General features: G+C 34.7%; 1 protein-coding gene and 1 long non-coding RNA gene across 3 annotated transcripts in view; one reads left to right on the forward strand and one right to left on the reverse strand.

The window, feature by feature from the left end:
• Positions 1-10,505, reverse strand: part of shf (WNT inhibitory factor 1) — a 22,461-nt gene extending 11,956 nt beyond the window's left edge. The window contains exons 1-5 of one of the 2 annotated variants that reach the window (XM_085947552.1): positions 10,357-10,505; positions 9,654-9,924; positions 6,086-6,328; positions 5,405-5,548; positions 1,996-2,196 (exon numbers count right to left, since the gene is read on the reverse strand). In XM_085947552.1, coding sequence (XP_085803678.1) covers positions 1,996-2,196; positions 5,405-5,548; positions 6,086-6,328; positions 9,654-9,855 — 790 coding nt within the window. In that variant the 5' untranslated portion in view covers positions 9,856-9,924; positions 10,357-10,505. Of the gene's footprint in view, positions 1-1,995; positions 2,197-5,383; positions 5,549-6,085; positions 6,329-9,653; positions 9,925-10,356 lie in introns of both variants that reach the window. The other variant, XM_085947551.1, reaches the window with a different exon arrangement.
• Positions 10,506-10,612: 107 nt separating this feature from the next.
• LOC147072252 (uncharacterized) lies at positions 10,613-12,514 on the forward strand. Its single transcript, XR_015070658.1, has 3 exons — positions 10,613-10,820; positions 11,058-11,283; positions 11,588-12,514. It is a non-coding gene; the product is annotated as an uncharacterized LOC147072252 (long non-coding RNA).
• The last annotated feature ends 6,611 nt before the right edge of the window (positions 12,515-19,125 follow it).

Here is a 19,125-nt window from a genome sequence, read left to right on the forward strand (position 1 = left end):
CAGGCGTAAAAAGCTCAGAAGTTACACCTTCCACCAAGCTTTCGAAGGCAACATTGAATCTTATGGAGCAGAGAAGGAAAATCAAGAGCGATAGACAGGCACAAAACGATATGGAGTTTTCATCACTTTGCAAAACCCTCCGAAGGAAGATTAGAGAAAACCTTCGTAAATTCAATGTAAACCTCATACAAGCAATTGTGAAAGCAGGCAGAAGTCTAAACAAAAACAAGCAATGCTTGTCGATAGGAAAACGTCAAATCACAGCACTAAAAGCAAAAGATGGTTCTATCGTCAGAAATTGGGAACACTTGTTAAGCCGAGTTGAAGAGTTCTACAGCGATCTCTACAGTGATGACACTGACAATACGACTATAGACGTAGATCTTCAGAGAAATGGAAATTCGGAAGACCATACTCCCGAAATTACATCCTGGGAAGTAACCCATGCTTTAAATTACATGAAAAGTGGGAAAGCCCCCGGGGAAGACGGTTTAACGATAGATATCCTCAAAAAAGCAGGAAAGGATGCAAATGAAGTACTTGCACAATTGTTCACAGCCTGCATATGCAAAGAGGATGTCCCAGAGGTATGGAAAAATGCCAGCATTGTCATTCTTCACAAAAAAGGTGACAGAGAAGACCTAGCAAATTATCGTCCAATAAGTCTACTCCCTATTCTCTACAAGACGTTCACAAAATTCTCTCAAACCGTCTGCAAAATGTACTAGACGAGAACCAACCGAGAGAACAAGCCGGATTTAGAGGAGGATTCAGCACTATGGACCATATCCAAGTCGTCAGAGAAATCATAGAGCGGTACCAGGAATACAAACTGCCACTATGCATGGGTTTTATAGACTATGAGAAGGCGTTTGATTCGATAAAGAAATGTTCAATACTCGACGCACTCAGAAAACAAGGAATCCCTGGACGCTATATAAATATTTTCAATAATATATACAGTAGCGCAACAGCATCTGTAAATCTCCATAAACCATCGCGCAGATTTCCTATCAGCAAAGGAGTCCGACAAGGTGATACAATCTCACCTAAACTATTTACAGCTACCCTTGAAGACTTATTCAGGCAACTTGACTGGAATGACAAAGGGATCCCCATAAATGGAGAATACCTGAGTCATCTGCGCTTTGTCGATGACATAGTAATTTTCTCGCAAGACTCAGAAGACCTCCAAAGCAGAATGCAGGAACTCGCTGAAGTAAGCAACAAAGTAGGTTTGAAAATAAATGTAACAAAGACGAAAGTCATGTTCAACTGCTTTGCAGGCCAAAAAGAGATCCTCATCAATGGCACTCAGCTCGAACAGGTGAAAAGCTACATCTATCTGGCAAAACAAGTGTCTATAGATAGATGTATATTTGATGAAATTGTTCGCAGAGTAAAGCTAGGCTGGAGTGCTTTTGGCCGCCTGAATAATGTCTTCAAAAGTGACCTTCCACTGTGCCTAAAGCGCAAAGTGTTCAACCAGTGTGTGCTTCCCGTGATGACATATGCGTGTGAAACATGGACCCTAAGTAAAAGAGAGATCCAGAAACTTAGAGTAGCACAACGTGGTATGGAGAGGTGCATGCTGGGCATAACGCGAAAGGACAAAAAGAGGAATGAGTGGATAAGGAAGCAGACAAGGGTTTGCGATGTAATAGAGTTTATTAAAAGCCTTAAATGGAGATGGGCTGGACACATAGCTCAAAGAAGAGACAATCGTTGGACAAATCTAGTCATCCAGTGGTATCCAAGAAGTACAAAACGTCCACAAGGTAGACCTAGAGGCCGCTGGATTGATGAAATGATAAAGTTCTGCGGAAGTACGTGGCAACGCAATGCACAGGACCGAGAGAAGTGGAAGCAACTTGAAGAGGCCTTCATCCAGCAGTGGATAGATTCAGGCTGATGATGATGATGATGATACAAATAAAAATATTGAATTATTGATGCAGAGATAAGAATAGTACATAGAATGCGGATGTATATCACCTCCTTCACAATGGCGTCCTTGATAACCCGGAGGGCAGCTGCAGATGCCGGGAGCTGTGCAATTTCCTCCATTCATACATTGCGGATAGCATAATGCAGTTTTGCAATACTGGCCCATGTATCCCTCGGGGCATTGACAAATTTTCTCATGGTTACACCATCCTTGGTTCGCACATTTCTTATCGCACTCTGGGTCAGGACCTGGGATGGATATATTTTTATTAATTTAATATCATTAGCATTTTAAAATTACGTCAAAAAATGATCTTATTATACATAATTGGTTGACTATGCAAAATGACTATTAAAGTATATATTATGACAAAACAAAAGTTTGCATAAAATTAACATATGGACTGATATAAAAAGCTATAAATTTAACAAGTAAACAAAAGATAATATATAAAGCAAATGATATTTAAGAGATAGGCATTATGAAGCAAATTTCTACTGCATGAAGATATTATATTTCTGTTAAAATACTGACACGGAGGCAAATAAAATTATGGTTCAGATAACAATGAAAACCATTAATAAACGTGTTGTTAAATAATGTATTATTTTTCGGAGATGCTAAACAATAATTATAAAACTATAAATGACTAAAAACGACGAAAAACTAAAAAGAAATGTTATATAAGTTTTTATAAAATTATTATTATTAAATTTTCAAACAAGCTAATCAATATTGCTCTCATAAATCATTTTTGACCATCATAGAAATGGTTTGGTTCCTGTGGTGGCCTGGTTGGTAATGTCTGTCTTTGAAGCCGTGTTTGGCAACAAAATATATGTTGTCTTTTCAATGTGTGTTTGATCCAGTGTAAGGACAAAAGGACCGACAACTATTCCACACGCTCCACTAGAAGCATTGATTGCACTATTCTTTTTTATCGGTTTGTGGCGAGTAAAATGACTGAGATTTTTTAGAAAAGTTTGTAAATGGATATTTCTATTGCATTAATAACAGTATTAAACATTCACTATTTTCCAAGTGTAACTGTATACAACATTCAGCATGAACGGAGAAATTGCTAAATGTTACATGTATTAAAGAATTATCATAGATCTTAAAAATGGTACATACATAAATATCAGTGTAGGTATTTTACAACTAAATACCACTAAACGAAAAGTTCTTTCAAACTCCAGTAAATTAAATCTAATTGTTTTCTGAATTCAAATGACATGAAATATTAATTGATGAAAGAAATTGAAACTCGATCTCACTACTTATTTGTATATTGTTGACCATGACTATATTATGCTTAGCTAAGCCAACAAAATCAATATTTAGGTCGTTTAGGATATAGATTAGATTAGAAAAACTTACACTTTAATTTTCATTTAAATTTTATTCAGTTTCAACTAAATGAAGTACTTTACATATTTTTAAATGCCTCCATAGTATGCTCAACCTGGCCAATTTAATTTTTCTCCAATGTTTACATTAAAAACTCAGCATTTTGTGGAAATGACAAGTTAATTATTCTTAAAGAGTGCCGTTTCTAGGACTAAACAGGACCTTGTTTATGTTAATCTGTAAAAGTGTATCGGTTCGTATAGATCACGGATTCCCAACACATGGACCGCAAGGAGTCACAAGACGACTATGATGTAAAAATTATTAGATATTAAAAAAATAAAATAATCATTGTCCCCATGTTTGAATAACAGACTGTCAAATATGGGCCTTCTTCAGACAGAATTTGAATGACGTGAAAGAAAATGTTATGATTGAAAATTCTCATGTAAAATCTTATTTTATGATTATTTTTTTGTGTTTTCTACATTATTAAAAGTGTATTTTTATGAAAATGTGGCAGGTGGTTTCAGGTTAATTGGATATTATAAAAGGGGGTCACAACTCGAAAAAGGTTGGGAGCCCGTGATATAGACGATGATTTCAATTTAAATCACTTGGTTAAAAATTACTGATTCCAAATGATAATATGTATTGGAGTGATTTAAAAAGATTTTTACAAAAGATTAATAATTACTATCGCATCATGGTAGAATTTAATTACTCAGGTTTGTAAAGATCTTCAATTCCTCAGGTGGAATCGCTCGGTAGATGTTCTGTAAATAACTAATAAATAAAGATAATATTATTAGTAAATGCACATTGCATATTAGATATTATAATTAATAAGGTATATGAATAGTTCTAAAATAATAAATGCACACAATAAATATTTCAATTATGCACAAAAATTCTGTCCACAATTTCCAATAATGCACCAATTGTTTTGATGTAAGCAAATACATAAGTATAGGAAATTAAATTTATGACAATAATAAGTATGTATATGAATAATATATTATTATTTTATTGCATGATTCCCTTTCATAGAAATATAAATATATAAAGAACAAATCAATCTCATAAGCATGCAGCAAATCTTGAGGATATTTGCAAAAAAACAACTTGTTTTATACACATATAGATATAATTTTTATCTTGAATTTTCGTTACAACTGCAATGCCAAATTTTATAATAATTAAAGAAATTAATCAAGAGATTATGATATTTAGTCAGACACCATATGCCAGACATTCATATTATATGTAATATAATGTATTATATCAAATGAGCACTTGAATTACTCAATGTCTGGTGTCCATAATTCAAAACACATTTAGTAAAATAGTTATATAAAAACTGAAACGAACGAGCAGTGCAGGATAAAAGAGGTGCCTACGTAGAATTAAAATGTTCTGATGATTCTTTGACTCTTTTAGATCTGACGATTACAGGTGTTGCTAGTGGTAAAATGTAAATATGGTGATACCTTTTATTTGTGTTAATTTAAAATATTTAACCTGATCACTGCAAGAGCTGAGTTAACTCGTCAAAGCATGTATACACGTCAGGCCATGGACGAGTTAACTCGTGCGTTCTTGTAAACGTCATAACTTCTGAATAAACTGTTTGTGTATATCTGCTAAACAATATTTATCATTTTAGTGTGAAAATATTCACAATAGACTCGAGAAACATGTTGATTTGGTAAGTTTTCACAAATATTTATCATTCTGTTATCATTTATTTTATTCCAAAAATAGCTAGCCTACAAGTGTCCACCTACTAAACAAGTGTACCTACTAAACAATATGTACTATAGTTTAGCAATTACGCCCCTCTTCAATGCGGCTCTTCAAATATGTTGATTCAGTTTGTATTAAATTGTGTGATTATTTCTTCTTTCTATCGTTAATATATTTTTTTAATGAAGTCACAAATAAAGGAATTTTAAAATATCCCCTATTATGAATAAATCATTTGTTTTTAAGATGAAAACGAATTTGCATAAAACAGATAGGTATAGAAAAAGTATTTTTTTGCATACACCCCTAAGCGTTAAAAATGCGTTGGCGATACAATACCTGCTTGTGCAATATACACACCTCTCTGGGCACACTCCTTCTTTAAACTAAGCCGAAGTGGGGTACCTTTTAGCACAGCTCCTCTACCTGTCTGAATAACGAGGCCGATTTCGAAGGTGGCAATGCCACTACTGTTGTCAGAGCAAGGCAGAAAAACACTGAATTCTAAAATATAATAAAACAGCAGCATATATAAAACAAATCAATAGAAACATAAACCGGTATTTGATTGGTGATACTTTTGTAGGCCTGACCGCCATAAAACCCAAGTAAAAACAACCGCATCGACTGTTTCGAAAGATTGAAAGCATGTTACATTAACGTGACAAACTAAAATGGATATTATTCACTATTGAAGATAGCATATTCTTTAACACGTTTATCCCATATTTTTCCACACTAGAGATATTTGGCCTGTTATACCACACCCAGTAGGGTAAGCCAGTTTCCATTAATTTCGTGTTCCCTTTTAATTTTAGAGGGGTTGGATGAAAACCCATTAATATACCTACACAACATGGAAGTCAATATCCTTCATGATGAAAATAGTAATTTACCTTTTTTTAAACTATCCTATTGAAGAAGAAAAAGATAGTGCAATATTGTTCTGTTGCAAACGTTATGGGTATTCATTTCATATCTCATTGTGTAGGTGCATAATGTATACAATGGAGAATGTAAGCCAATTGAATGTATGAATACCTTTCGGCCTCCGTGGAACCCTTCCTTTCGTCTTGATTGATATCACAGGGCTCTTAAGAATCATCGGGTCAGATGAATTCAAGGTGTCAAAATGATAATAATATTTTTTGCTTCCAGCTTTCCAAGTGAAGTTGACGTAACTGACCTCGGACGGTATGACTGGAAGAGCTTGTGAAAAGTTTGGATCCAGAACATAAGGAAGCACATTACCATTCAAGATAACAAAAATTTCCATCGGGTATCCTGTAGTAGGAAAGAAACCTTACATTAAAGTTAAAAAAAAAACAAGTATACACACACAAACATACTAACTATATACAAACTAATACAGAGGGAATAATACTATAAAAGGGAAAAGTGAATATTGTCTGCTTGCAGCAAAAATATTACTCATCAAGTGCAGCTAAACATTATCCATTTTCACAAAATTCAAATGGTTTTCCAAAGTGAATGAATGTTGTAAAGGGGCCCGTAAACGAGCATCAAAAATTACAGATGCCGATACAATTGCCAAAAAAATGGTGAACTATTGCCCAGTTGCTGGGCAATGTATGACCCGTCATCAGTGTCGGGCAAGTGAGGCCGACGTATTTTATGCGTACGCGTAACTTGAGATAAAGCAACACTGGCCTACAATGAAGATTCTGCAGCATATCTCGTTCTAAATAATCACATGAACAAATCAAAAATAAAAGAAGGATTTGGATCCAGTCCTACTTAAACAAACGTGAAACAATAAGTAATATAAACAGTGGTGGCTCGTGGATAAGATATTTGGGGGTGCTGCGGTTGATTAAAAATAAAAATAAATGTTTATTTGGATTATATTTTACAACATCAAAATTAGATATAAATTATTAATCATATTAATAATTAAAATAAAGAACTTTGCATAAATTGCTTGCAGAAGTAATTTTTAACAATGTTAATAAATTATTATAGCTATATTTCTTTCCTCGCTGTGGCGGGCGTGCTCACGTGCGATGCGGAAACAGCGAAAGTATATTCGTCTATGGGCAAAATACTGAAATCGGACTGTCTGACCCGCAGTCCTGATTAAGCTTGCAGCTGCGAGCCCCGCTCCCCGCGCCCCCCTTCGTCAACTCGAGCAAATTCTATTGGAAACAGTACTGTGCAAAATCAAATACCTACCGCGGTGTATGATAATATTATTGGACATTGGATGTATCGGTGCGAGGGCGAGCTTATCACACTCTTAAATAATATTGATAAATTTATGTATATTATAATATTACATTTTTCTCAATTTGCTTGGAGGTGCTACAGTTCCGCAGTGCATATTGACGAGCCGCTACTGAATATAAACCAGGAATTTGTTATTGGTAATTATTTATTTTAAAACGTTACAAGACTTTGAGTAGGTATTTGTTAAATATAAATTAGTACGGAGAAAAAGAAAGTAGATATAGTTATGAAGAAAGAAACACCGATTACTACTATACTGCCAATCACTCTTCGATTTTTGCCAACTGGAGACTCATACAGGAGTTAAACGTATTTATTCATGGTGTTCAACTCTTGAATTGTTCACATTGTTCCAGATCCAGACGTTAGTGCAGCTTTCATAGTTGGCTTTTTCATATTTAGATCATTGTATAGTTTGGCTTCCACGTTCCATAGCTCAGGACGTAAATAACTTTATTAATAAGCTCCAATAGCCGGTCGTTTGTCAATTTATTCATCGTATGTAGTGTGAATTGACGATTAGTAATAACACCATAATAATATTAATAACGACACGTCGAAAAAATACAATAATGAATTGTCGAATCGGCTGTCATTTTGATGTTTTTTTGTTGTTCGGGGTGAGGTAGGCCGACGGCAGGTCAAACAGAGACGCAGAGCGAGAAGGAAATAGATTTGTATAGGGATTATTGCCGTATTTTCGATATATCGACGAATCGTTCTGCCAGAAAGTATAGGCAATAGATGAAAAAATTCGGCAATGTAAACTACTATTTTTGTATTTTCGGGAACTATTAATGGCAACACAATTGGCGTATCACACTCCTGTAAAAAGTTGCTCGTTTACGGGCCCCTTAACACAATCACTGCCGACCTGTTAATTAATTTTCAATTACCATATTTAAATAGCATGTTAATTATATCTAATGGCCAGGTAACGCAAACGCGCCAGTCGCGGTGTCAGCACTAAATGAGCTAAGTGATGTCAGATTGCCAGTAGCAATAAAAAGGATTAATCTCTATATAACAATAAATGGTTTATTATCATACACTAAATATGATAAATAGACAATATCTTAACCACCTCGCACATCTAAACTCGTCTCGACTGCAACAAGTCGAATAATATGTCGATGTGATTTAGTTGGTATTTCCAAAGCAGGTAACTAAATGTAACGCCGCACACTTAGTCTGAAAAAAAAACAGCTGGTGTCTCGCATACAACAAATTTAACTGAAATGTCGCACTTCGTCATTAATTGGCTTGCAGTATGCTTTCACTATCTCGGCATGGCCTCGCCAATGCGCACGGAAAAAAGTTACATGTTACGCCTGGTTTTGATTAATGGCTATATCCCAGTCGAGATAATTTACAATGTGCGACTGAGCATAAGAACTTATAAAACAACATCCACCTAAACTCACCTCATGGATGTGAAATATACATTATATTGATACCCAAAGCAACTCAACTGGGCACAGTTATTGGCATCACCAATGGCAGATTAGTAATGCACCTTAGCAGAACAAACAAATGATGCTCCCAATATATTAAATAGTTATCAGGAATACACAGATCAACACTAGCAAACAAGTTGAAAAAAAATGTAGTCAAATAAAGATAATATAGAATCAAATATAATTATGAATTAAAGCAGCAGACAGAATCTATACAATTTCGAGAGAAGTCTCATAACTTTTTTCTGAAGCCTCTTCACCATATACCTACACCATAAGACATTTTCATATTTCAATGAATATTGCTAATAACATTACGGTCTTCTTATGAATATATGAGGCATCTTTAACAACAAAAAATATGTCCATATTCTATGTGCAATTTCGTGTGATAGTCTTATAACGTCTAAAACATACCAAAATCATAAATAAATGATTTAGAGATACCTACCGATTATTTGATAACATAAATTAATTTTGACACATCAAATTTTATTTTTCATGGATTTATTGCAAATCAGCTAATAAAAATAGAAATTATTTTTATTTGAAAATAAAATACGATAGAAAAAAGGAACTAACGTCAAAACCAACCGGTTGACGTGCAAAAATATTATTTACTAAGTACCAATACCACTAAACGATTGATGCATAACCCGTGGACCGCATGTGGCCCAAAATAAAAAGTACTTATCACCAATTGTTTTGTTGAATATGAAAAAATTATATGCTTGTACATCTAGATGACATCTAGTTTACCATTACCTTATATCTAAAGACTTTTACCCACTGCTGTGAACAATCAGAAAAGGATAAATTATTGGTCCTTCTGTCAAATAGGTTTGCACCACAGCACTAAGTTTTTGTTATTAGACGCCTCATATTATAATGAAATAAATTCTTACCGCTGAACATTTTAACTTGACGTTCATCAATCCATAGTGATAAATCTCCTCCGTTTCTTTCAAGATTTTTCGGATTATTTCTTTGATGTATTTTCATATCATTTCTTGCCAACGAGTTTACAATGCAAGTGAATAAAATGAGTCCAAATAATGGTTTTCCACCATTTTTTAAATCAATGTTGAGCACTCTTAACTGATGCATATTGGGATAGTTTCAAACGTCTTCAAAGTTCTTTTCTTCAATTATCACATTTGGCGCATTCGGATGTATCTGAATATTTTTATGAAAAATAAGATAAAGTACATACTTAGGTAAGTATACTAAATTGATTTATTTTATTAACGTTCTCCATTTAAAACAATAAATTTATGTAATCATTGTGTCAAATGCCATCGGGACACTCAAGGGGCGTTGGCGTCCGTGGCTAAGAATCATGTTATTTAAACAAAGTTTCACATTGACAACGGTAATTAACACAAAACTAGGTGTAACTGAAAACAAACATCCATCGAATTTAATATAAATATTTATATATTGAAGGTGCCTACAGATCTAATACAGATATTTTTACGTTATCATAATAAAAATAATATAATATACGTAAATGCGTAGAGATTAAAGCCATTGAGCAAACTGAAAATAAAAAAAGTACACACGTCAGATTACGTTAAATAAATACACTGTTCAAGTAAAAATACATACTTCTTGACCTCGTGACTGTGTGATTGAACTGAATTAGTGAATTATTTGTTAGCGCAATGATTATTCACATGCAAAATTCGCAAACTTTGGCTGTTGCAATAAAAGCTCTTTGTTAAAATGTCAATGTGAATTGTTTACTTTACAAAAATAAAACTTAAGCTTAACGATGTTGCACGCTATAAAATTAACAAAATTATTTTTCATAATATAAAGGTTTTTTTAAGATTATTATAACCTCTTGCGTCCTGAGGTACACATATGTGGACGTTATTTAAATATTTTTTAGTAATGATTTGAATGGATACTTGAACCGCATTTGACTACAGTGGTATAGATAGTATATTTTTCTACCACTAGAGCAAAACACTAGCCTATGTAGTTTTAAAATAAATTGTTATTTTGACTTTGAAGTTATGGATATTTGCACAAGACAAAAATGGCGGCTAAAAAGTCAACTCTGACAAGTAAGTGCTTTTAATTAAATATTAATATTTGTTTATATTAAAAACCAATGATGTATTTAGTTTTACAATGAATCATAGTAATATTCCGTATACTTTAAATTATCTTTACACTTTTGTAAAATATTATAATCATAGTTTCAAAATTCGGTACACACATGAGTAACTCAGGTCTGGAGTGATATATTTTGACATTAGTATATCTGATTTATTGAGGTTATGTTTTTTGTTTACATTTAGACGAATCCTTGAATAGCCAGCATATTGGTGATATTTTGAATGATAATGATGTCGAAGTTGGTGGAGGATATAACCCTGACGACAGTAATGATGTTCACATCCATCTCCTGGGCCCAGATGATGACTTTATTCTGGAGAACCAGTGAACTTTACTCACTGCTAGAGGCTGAGATACATCCTTCAAAATCACAATCCAGGATCCTATCCTGGCTTATGAAACCATAAGGTATCAATGCTCATATTATATTACTTTATCATTTAGTCATAAATATCAAACTTATCATTTTATTAGGCAAGTGCATGCACTGCTAAAAAATCAATTAAGTACCAATTAAATTGATACAGTTTGTGATGAAAGGGCTTTGTGATCTCCATATTGAGGATTCGATGGACAGAATAATTAATATACTTAATATACCTAGTGATTAATACTATTGGCCATTAGTATTTATATTCCTGGTGTTGAATACTTAATAAATAGGAATAAATGTATCGATTAATTCATAGTATTGTATTTTCTATTGTTTCAGTACGCTGAGCCTAATAAGACGAATGATGCTGAGCTGAAGAGTTCAGTTCATGGCCATATATGGTTTATTGGGTGCTGGACTCCAATTGCTCTATAAATTATTCTCCATGTGGGGAAGTGAATCCTACCTATCTGATGAAGATACGATACAATCTCAATGCAACGCTGTGATGTTACTTTGGCTTCACAACAACTGCCCTTGTACGTCTACACATATGACTTTTTTACCAGCTTCAACCTCACCGATTCGTTATTTCAGGCCAATACGTGTTATGATTCAAAGAAGACGAAGAACGATATGCATCACTCAGTCAGCTGTTGTAAAATACTGATTACAAGTCGATGAGCCGCATTAATCTTCACAGTGGTGTGTTTGCCTTCACAGGACATCAAGCATGTAAACTGTGAGGATCTTTGACCACTGTGGACATGGACTTGTTGGACATGGACATGAAATTGTTTGCTCATTGTACATGCAAACTTATAGGAAAGAAAATATTCACTGTGATTGGAATACTTCATAGTCATGGAAAATCAGACTTGCAAACCCTACGATTTGGTATGAAAGTCACTTAGCCATCAGTATCATCATCGATACAAGGTCATCCAAGAAACTCTTCACCATTAGCTTCAATAACACACTGAGTAAACACAGATCTACTTCTACAGCAAAGAATGGTTGTCCCTAAACCTATTCCCTGAAGTGCGCTAATTAATGTGTAGTATTTTAGGGTTTTGACCGTTAATGTACTATATTTTTAATTTAAATAAATATAATTTTCCAATCACCATTATATTATTATGATTATTGTATTATTTTTCTAATAAAATTGTATCATTATATGGATATCACATTGTTTTTGTTTCATTTCATTGTTTGTACTGTATCCAATATTGTACTCTATTGTGACCTGAGATGCACTCACGTGCACGTAGTGGATTTTAGTTAATATATAGTAAAAAAAATATTTTAATTTTTTTTTTGTGATCTTAATAATATTTATTGAACAGTAAAATGCACAAATATTTTTTCTCATGACTGGTTCTATCTCGGGTCTCAAGAGGTTAATGTGAATATCTGTACCTCAGAGGCAGACGGATGCAACTCCGTTTTTGGGGAAAATGAGTTTTTTTTAAGAATCGTCATGCTAAATGCTTTATTTATTAGAGGCAGAGAGATGGAAGTTGAGATCCCCGGGGTTCCAGCGGCTAGCTCAGGTGTCCATCGAACCCCGGATTCACAAAAAAAAGTACGATGTATTTGAGGGTGGAATTAAATAAAACCACGTCTGTCTCGTGTAACTTGGTATTAGCTTATATTTTACACTTTCTTTACATGTTTAGGTTTTTATAATTAGTTACGCAGGTCCGTATATGTCGGAAAAGGGACGCTTACTAACTTTTTTTCTCTTTTTCAAACTTCGCGTACCCACGCCATTCTACAAAAAGGACTCTCGTGATTGGCCAAATTTTATCGCATGATTTTGATTTGACGAATCACGAGGACCACCTCGGCGCAGGCGCGCAGATATTTCGACGTAGCCCGCAAGTGCGGCAAAATTTATTATTTTTGAATCCTTATATTTAGTCTTAAAATTATCTCTTTCATCCATCATCATTTTTACTTTTTAAATTAAATTAAATTTATCTTAATTACACCTCCGCCCAATATGCGATTTTCACACACCGGACGAAGGCCTTTACCTATGAATAAAAAATACTTACGTGGTTGAGCAAGGAATCAGATTAGATGTTTTATGAAGCCGTTTCTAGAGGTCAGGGTTACGTTTCGACTTATAGCTACTAAATGATTATTTTACACCGGGAGAAGCCCGCCTGTAACAGGGGTGTATCAAAGTCCTAGTCCAAGATATGCATAGCATAAAGATGCAAATGCCATACCTACCTTAGAAGCAGAAGGATGCAAATCCAATAATCCACTAAGATAAAATTCTCTCAAATCGTCTGCAATATGTACTAGACAAGAACCAGCCAGGAGAACGAGCTTTAGAGGAGGATACAGCACTATGGACCATATCCAAGTCATAAGAAAAATCAGAGCGGTAACAGGAATACAAGCTGCCGCTATCCATGGGTTTTATAGACTATGAGAAAGCGTTCGTTTCCATAAAGAAATTTTCATTACTCGATGCACTCAGAAATCAAGGAATCCCCGGGCGCTATATAAATATTTTCAATAATATATATAATAGCGCAACAACATCTCCAAAAACCATCGCGCATTTCCTATCAGCAAAGGAGTCCGACAAGGTGATACAATCTCACCTAAACTATTTACAGCTACACTTGAAGACTTATTTAGGCAACTTGACTGGAATGACACGGGTCCCCATAAATGGAGAATACATGAGTCATCTGCGCTTTCCCGATGACAATAAATAGTAGTTTGCAAGACTCAGAAGACCTCCAAAGCAGAATGGAGGAACTCTCTGGAGTAAGCAACAAAGTAGGCTTGAAAATATTAATAATAATTGAAAATAAAAATATGTATTATAAAGAAGAAAGTCATGTTCAACTGCTTTGCGGGCCAAAAAGAGATCCTCATCAATGGCATTCAGCTCGAAGAGGTGAAAAACTACATCTATCTGGCAAAACAAGTGTCTATAGATAGATGTATATTTGATGTAATTGTTCGCAGAGTAAAGCTAGGCTGGAGTGCTTTTGGCCGCCTGAATAATTCCTTCAAAAATGAACTCCCACTGTGCCTAAAGTGCAAAGTGTTCAACCAGTGTGTACTTGCCGTAATCACATGCGTGTGAAACATTGACCCTAAGTAAAAGAGAGATCCAGAAACTTAGAGTAGCACAACGTGGTATGGAAAGGTGCATGCTGGGCATAACGCAAAAAGACAAAAAGAGGAATGATTAGATAAGAGAACAGACAAGGATTTATGATGTGATAGAGTTTGCTAAAAACCTCAAATGCAGATGGGCTGGACACATAGCTCGAAGAAAGGACAATCGTTGGACAAATTTAGTCATCCAGTGGTATCCAAGAGGTACAAAACATCCCCAAGGTAGACCTAGAGGCCGCTGGATCGATGAAATGATAAAGTTCTGCGGAAAAACTTGGCAACGCAACGCACAGGAACGAGAGAAGTGGGATCAGCTTGGAGATTAGCAAGGCCTTCATCAACCAGTGATTAGATTCAGGCTGGTGATGATGATGATGACATAATAAAATTTAAAAAAAAATGTGTTTTGCTTTGTTGTATTTATACATATAATTTTTGTTAACTTATACATTGTTTTATTTTGGCTAGGTAAATAAGATACAAATCCACATTAACAAAATATCTTTAGAGGCAGAAGGATGCAAATCCACACTACGTTTTTTATTTTATTTTTTTTAGATATAAAATTGTATTATATTTATTCCTTTCTTACATATTCCAGAAGTACTTTAATTGAATTAGAATAAAAAAATAATGATCATTCTATGTATATTTTCTTAGAAGTTATGAGTATTCGTTTAAAATAAAAATTGTTTTTTGGCTCTCCTGAACAATTGGGTATTTGGCACTTGCATCCGTCTGCCTCTGAGGTACAGATTATTATATTCGCACAATTGAATAGACTGTTTTAACAAAGCGCTGACAACATTTAAAAAGATGTTCGTCACATCGGAAATGGATGATATTCACAAATCAACTACAACTCTCAAATGATCGATTTGCACTAAGGAAAAAGTAGTCTTCACACATAAATATACTATTGTAACCAATTAATCATAAAAGAATACAAACACTAAGAAAATTAGGTTTAATGATTTTAAACAATATTTTGGCAAAACATAAGTATGTATTAGGTACTTACCTACTTTCACATTCAAATAATATGTACTATAAGTACCTATTTAAAAAGTGACGTTATTTAAAACTTAGGTAATTAGGTTACTTAGCTTTTGTGATTTTTTTTACGAAAACAGTTTATTCCCTGTAGACAATTATAATAAAAACCTTTTTCTGTCGGCGCATAGGTTTTTCGATCCAATAATAAATTGTTAATTTAAAATTTGAAATGCTCATAAATTTTGATGCATCATTATCACAAACTTAAAGATTATATTAGGTTGGGGCAGGTTAGGTTAAGTTAGGTCAGGTTAGGTTAGGTTAGGTCAGGTTAGGTTGGGCTAGGTTAGGTTAGGTTAGGTTAGGTTTGGTTAAAAAAATAGTTATACAATCTGATGACGGCATCTGCGCCACATTTTCCTAAATTTATATCGATGAACCGAAAAAGATATACCTAGGTGATGTTATTTGGTTGTAGATTTACATCAAATAATAATAATATATGAACCATATACCTACTATAGCCACACATTGCATTGCTAAATGAAGCTGCGTGCCGTGCGTTTGGTTTGTGGGCGAGCGAACTCATTCGTCTACAAATGTTCGTGACCATAGACCATTTCGCTAGTGCTCGCCCAAAGTGCTCGCACTAGACGCTCAAAATTAATAATTTAAGTTATTTTAAAGAAACACTAGGTCACTGATATTAAAATATATAATAATATACAATTAATTATCACGAATATGTATCAACTTACCTATGAAACGTAATACTATCTTCTTGCTTATCAGTACGGCTACCATATTTTAATACAACACACAGAACCATCTTTCCTACTTAATTAACTAACAATATTTACCACTGACTTTATGTTTAACACAAAAAATAGCAATTTTAGCAACACGAGCTCGCAGGTTATCGACGCTACGTGAAGGGATTCACCACGATTTGCCGGCGATACTTTTAATTTTATGTGAATACGATCACACATATGTAGACCTTTTATCGTACTCTAGCGCGTGTCGCAGAGATTATAAGGGTGCCGAATACTATCTCACTCGCACTCATGCATCGTTTTTGTTCAGGCCTTGATATGAACGATAGCAGCACGAATAGGTATCTACCCATTTATATTACTGCGTCAAACATTAATTAGATCGACATGTAAGCATAATTTTGGTGATTGCCTTCTAATAAATTGTATTGCTGCCACAATTAATAGTTTAACATTAGTGAATTTCCACCTTTTCTCTGTGCAATATATTATTTATCGGTGAAAACAATTTTACAAATGTGTGCATTTGTCGAAATTGAGTGAATTTATATTTACAATGAGTGATTTATGATTTTTGTTTTGTGAAACAAACTATTTTATGTGATTTCATCTATTTATTTGTGAAATCATTTAATATATGTGAAAACTACTTTCCAAATGTTGAAGTTATTTTTTTTTGTAAATTTTGATTATTGCATTGTGCGATTAATTCCCACTGATACATACCTGTTATCAACAGGCTTTTGTCGGTTTCTGTAAATATTAAATAAAAGACGGGCCGAACCGCAACCCTGATCTCTATAAACAATTGAATAAAACACCTGATCTGGTTCTCTGCTCAACTACGTTAAAATTTATTTATGAGTAAAGGCCTTCTTCCGGTGCGTGAAAATAACTTACTGGGCGGAGGTGTAATTAAGATAGATTTTAAAGTATAAATGATGATGGATGAAAGAGATAATTTTAAGACTAAATATAAGTATTCAAATATAATAAATTTTGCCGCGCATTGCGAACGATAAATTCTCCGCGCGCCTGCGCCGAGGTGGTCCTCGTGATTCGTCAAATCAAAAGGATCATGCGATCAGATTTGGCCAATCACGAGAGAACTTTTTACTCGTCGGCGTGGGTACGAGGAATTTGAAAAGAATAAAAAAAGTCAGTAAACGTCCCTTGTAAACTATGTACGGACCTGCGAAACTTATTGTAAAAACAAAATATATAAAAGACTACAAAATAACGTTGCCCAACTAAATATTAAAATATATAACGCTAAGACCCGCACAAGAAAGACTTAGTGTTTTATTGAATCTAACAAACATAAATATATCTCCTTTCTTTTTTTTGTGAATCCGGGGTTCGATGGATACCTGAGCTAGCCGCTGGAACCCTGGATATCTCACCACCCTTATTTAAACATTAAAAATATCGAAGACACCACCGATAATCATATTATTATAAATCATAACATTAAAAAAACATTTTATATATTTATTGCATTTTAGCTGTAAAAAAATATAAACAGGATTTTTTCACACAATCACGACTCTACATTTGGAATTCAATAGTACAAGTAGATAATGAATTTCCAGTTTATAACCATCAGGCAAAGTACATACTCTTAGATCCTCCCACGCCCCTAATGGTGACAAGGACCCCATAATTAACAAAGAGATTGGACTCCAATCTTCCATCTCTCCAGTCTTCAATTTCATTGATTAAAATATTGTATTGGGCAAAAATAGTCAGGTCATTGATAAGAAGTTTGATAATGAAAAAATGATGTCCTTATAATGTTATGTGAGTCGTTTAGTTGCTAAACCGCTCTGGAAGTTTTTTTGAGTTTCAAGTAAATCACATTGTGCATTTTTGATGTTGTTGTAGTGGTGATGTTTACATAGTGATTTAAATGTATGCTAAAAATCATGGTTTGAATCGTGACGTCTGATTAATCGGCTATGTAGAGTGGATTTAGTGACCTGTTATTATATCGCCGCCTTTAGGTCTTGGATCCATGAGCCGGTGCGCTCGAAAAGTTATTGTACGCGACCTGGCGTATGACATGGCGCTGCGTGCGTGGCACGGGTGATGGACCACTTCTTCCAAGGGCAGACAAACGCATTTGTTTTTTCCTAATATAAAGTGGCGCATGGAGATAACCAGATTGACTCCAGACCATTGGACTTCTCAGTTCTTAACCGGACACGGTGGTTTTGCTTCCAAGCTCGGTCACCTTGGCCTAATAGAATCTCCGACTTGCTTATGTGGCGAATTGCAGGATGCCGATCACATCCTCTGGGAGTGTCCCCATATGTCGGTTGAAAGGAAGAGCTTCTCAAGTCGGTCCGACCCTCAGTTGGACCGGTCGGCCATTGCGACTTGGTATCTACGAGGGAAAATTTCTCAACTTTTAAAAAGTTTGCGGCATTATACGGCGAGCGAGAAGGTCTTTTCTCATCGAGAATTGACCGTAATACATTATATGGAATTAGGGATCACGCACACTCTAGTGCACGCCAACCAAGGTCTTGGGAAGTTGCTCCTGGGACACTTTCGGCACAAATTTGAACAGCGCCTATCGTTCGTTACGCCACGGTATACGCCTGCATAACGGGTGTGGAGACGTGGCGGGTGGTGGAGAGAAAAGCAAGTAATCTGTTATTTATGCTAGAGCGGATTTGGCGACTCGGTCCATACTCATTTTGATTTTTTGACGAAACGGTGGAATTTAAAACTCGTACCTCGATAGGCGTAAAGTGTAGACCTATCGATATAGCACGTCATATTATGTACCTACATTTATAATGCTGTGAGTAAATCACTGCAGTCAAATAATGATTATTTTGAATAAAATTGTCAAATACCAAAAAAGATATGATTTTTCAGTGCATGTCTATTTTTAGAATTTATAAATAATCTTGAATATGACTCTCTAAAGTCAACCGTGGGTTA

The sequence above is a fragment of the Rhyacophila brunnea genome, unplaced genomic scaffold, assembly GCF_057557595.1.
Source record: "Rhyacophila brunnea isolate RB1 unplaced genomic scaffold, BYU_Rbru_1.0 scaffold_2, whole genome shotgun sequence".
NCBI lineage: Eukaryota > Metazoa > Arthropoda > Insecta > Trichoptera > Rhyacophilidae > Rhyacophila > Rhyacophila brunnea.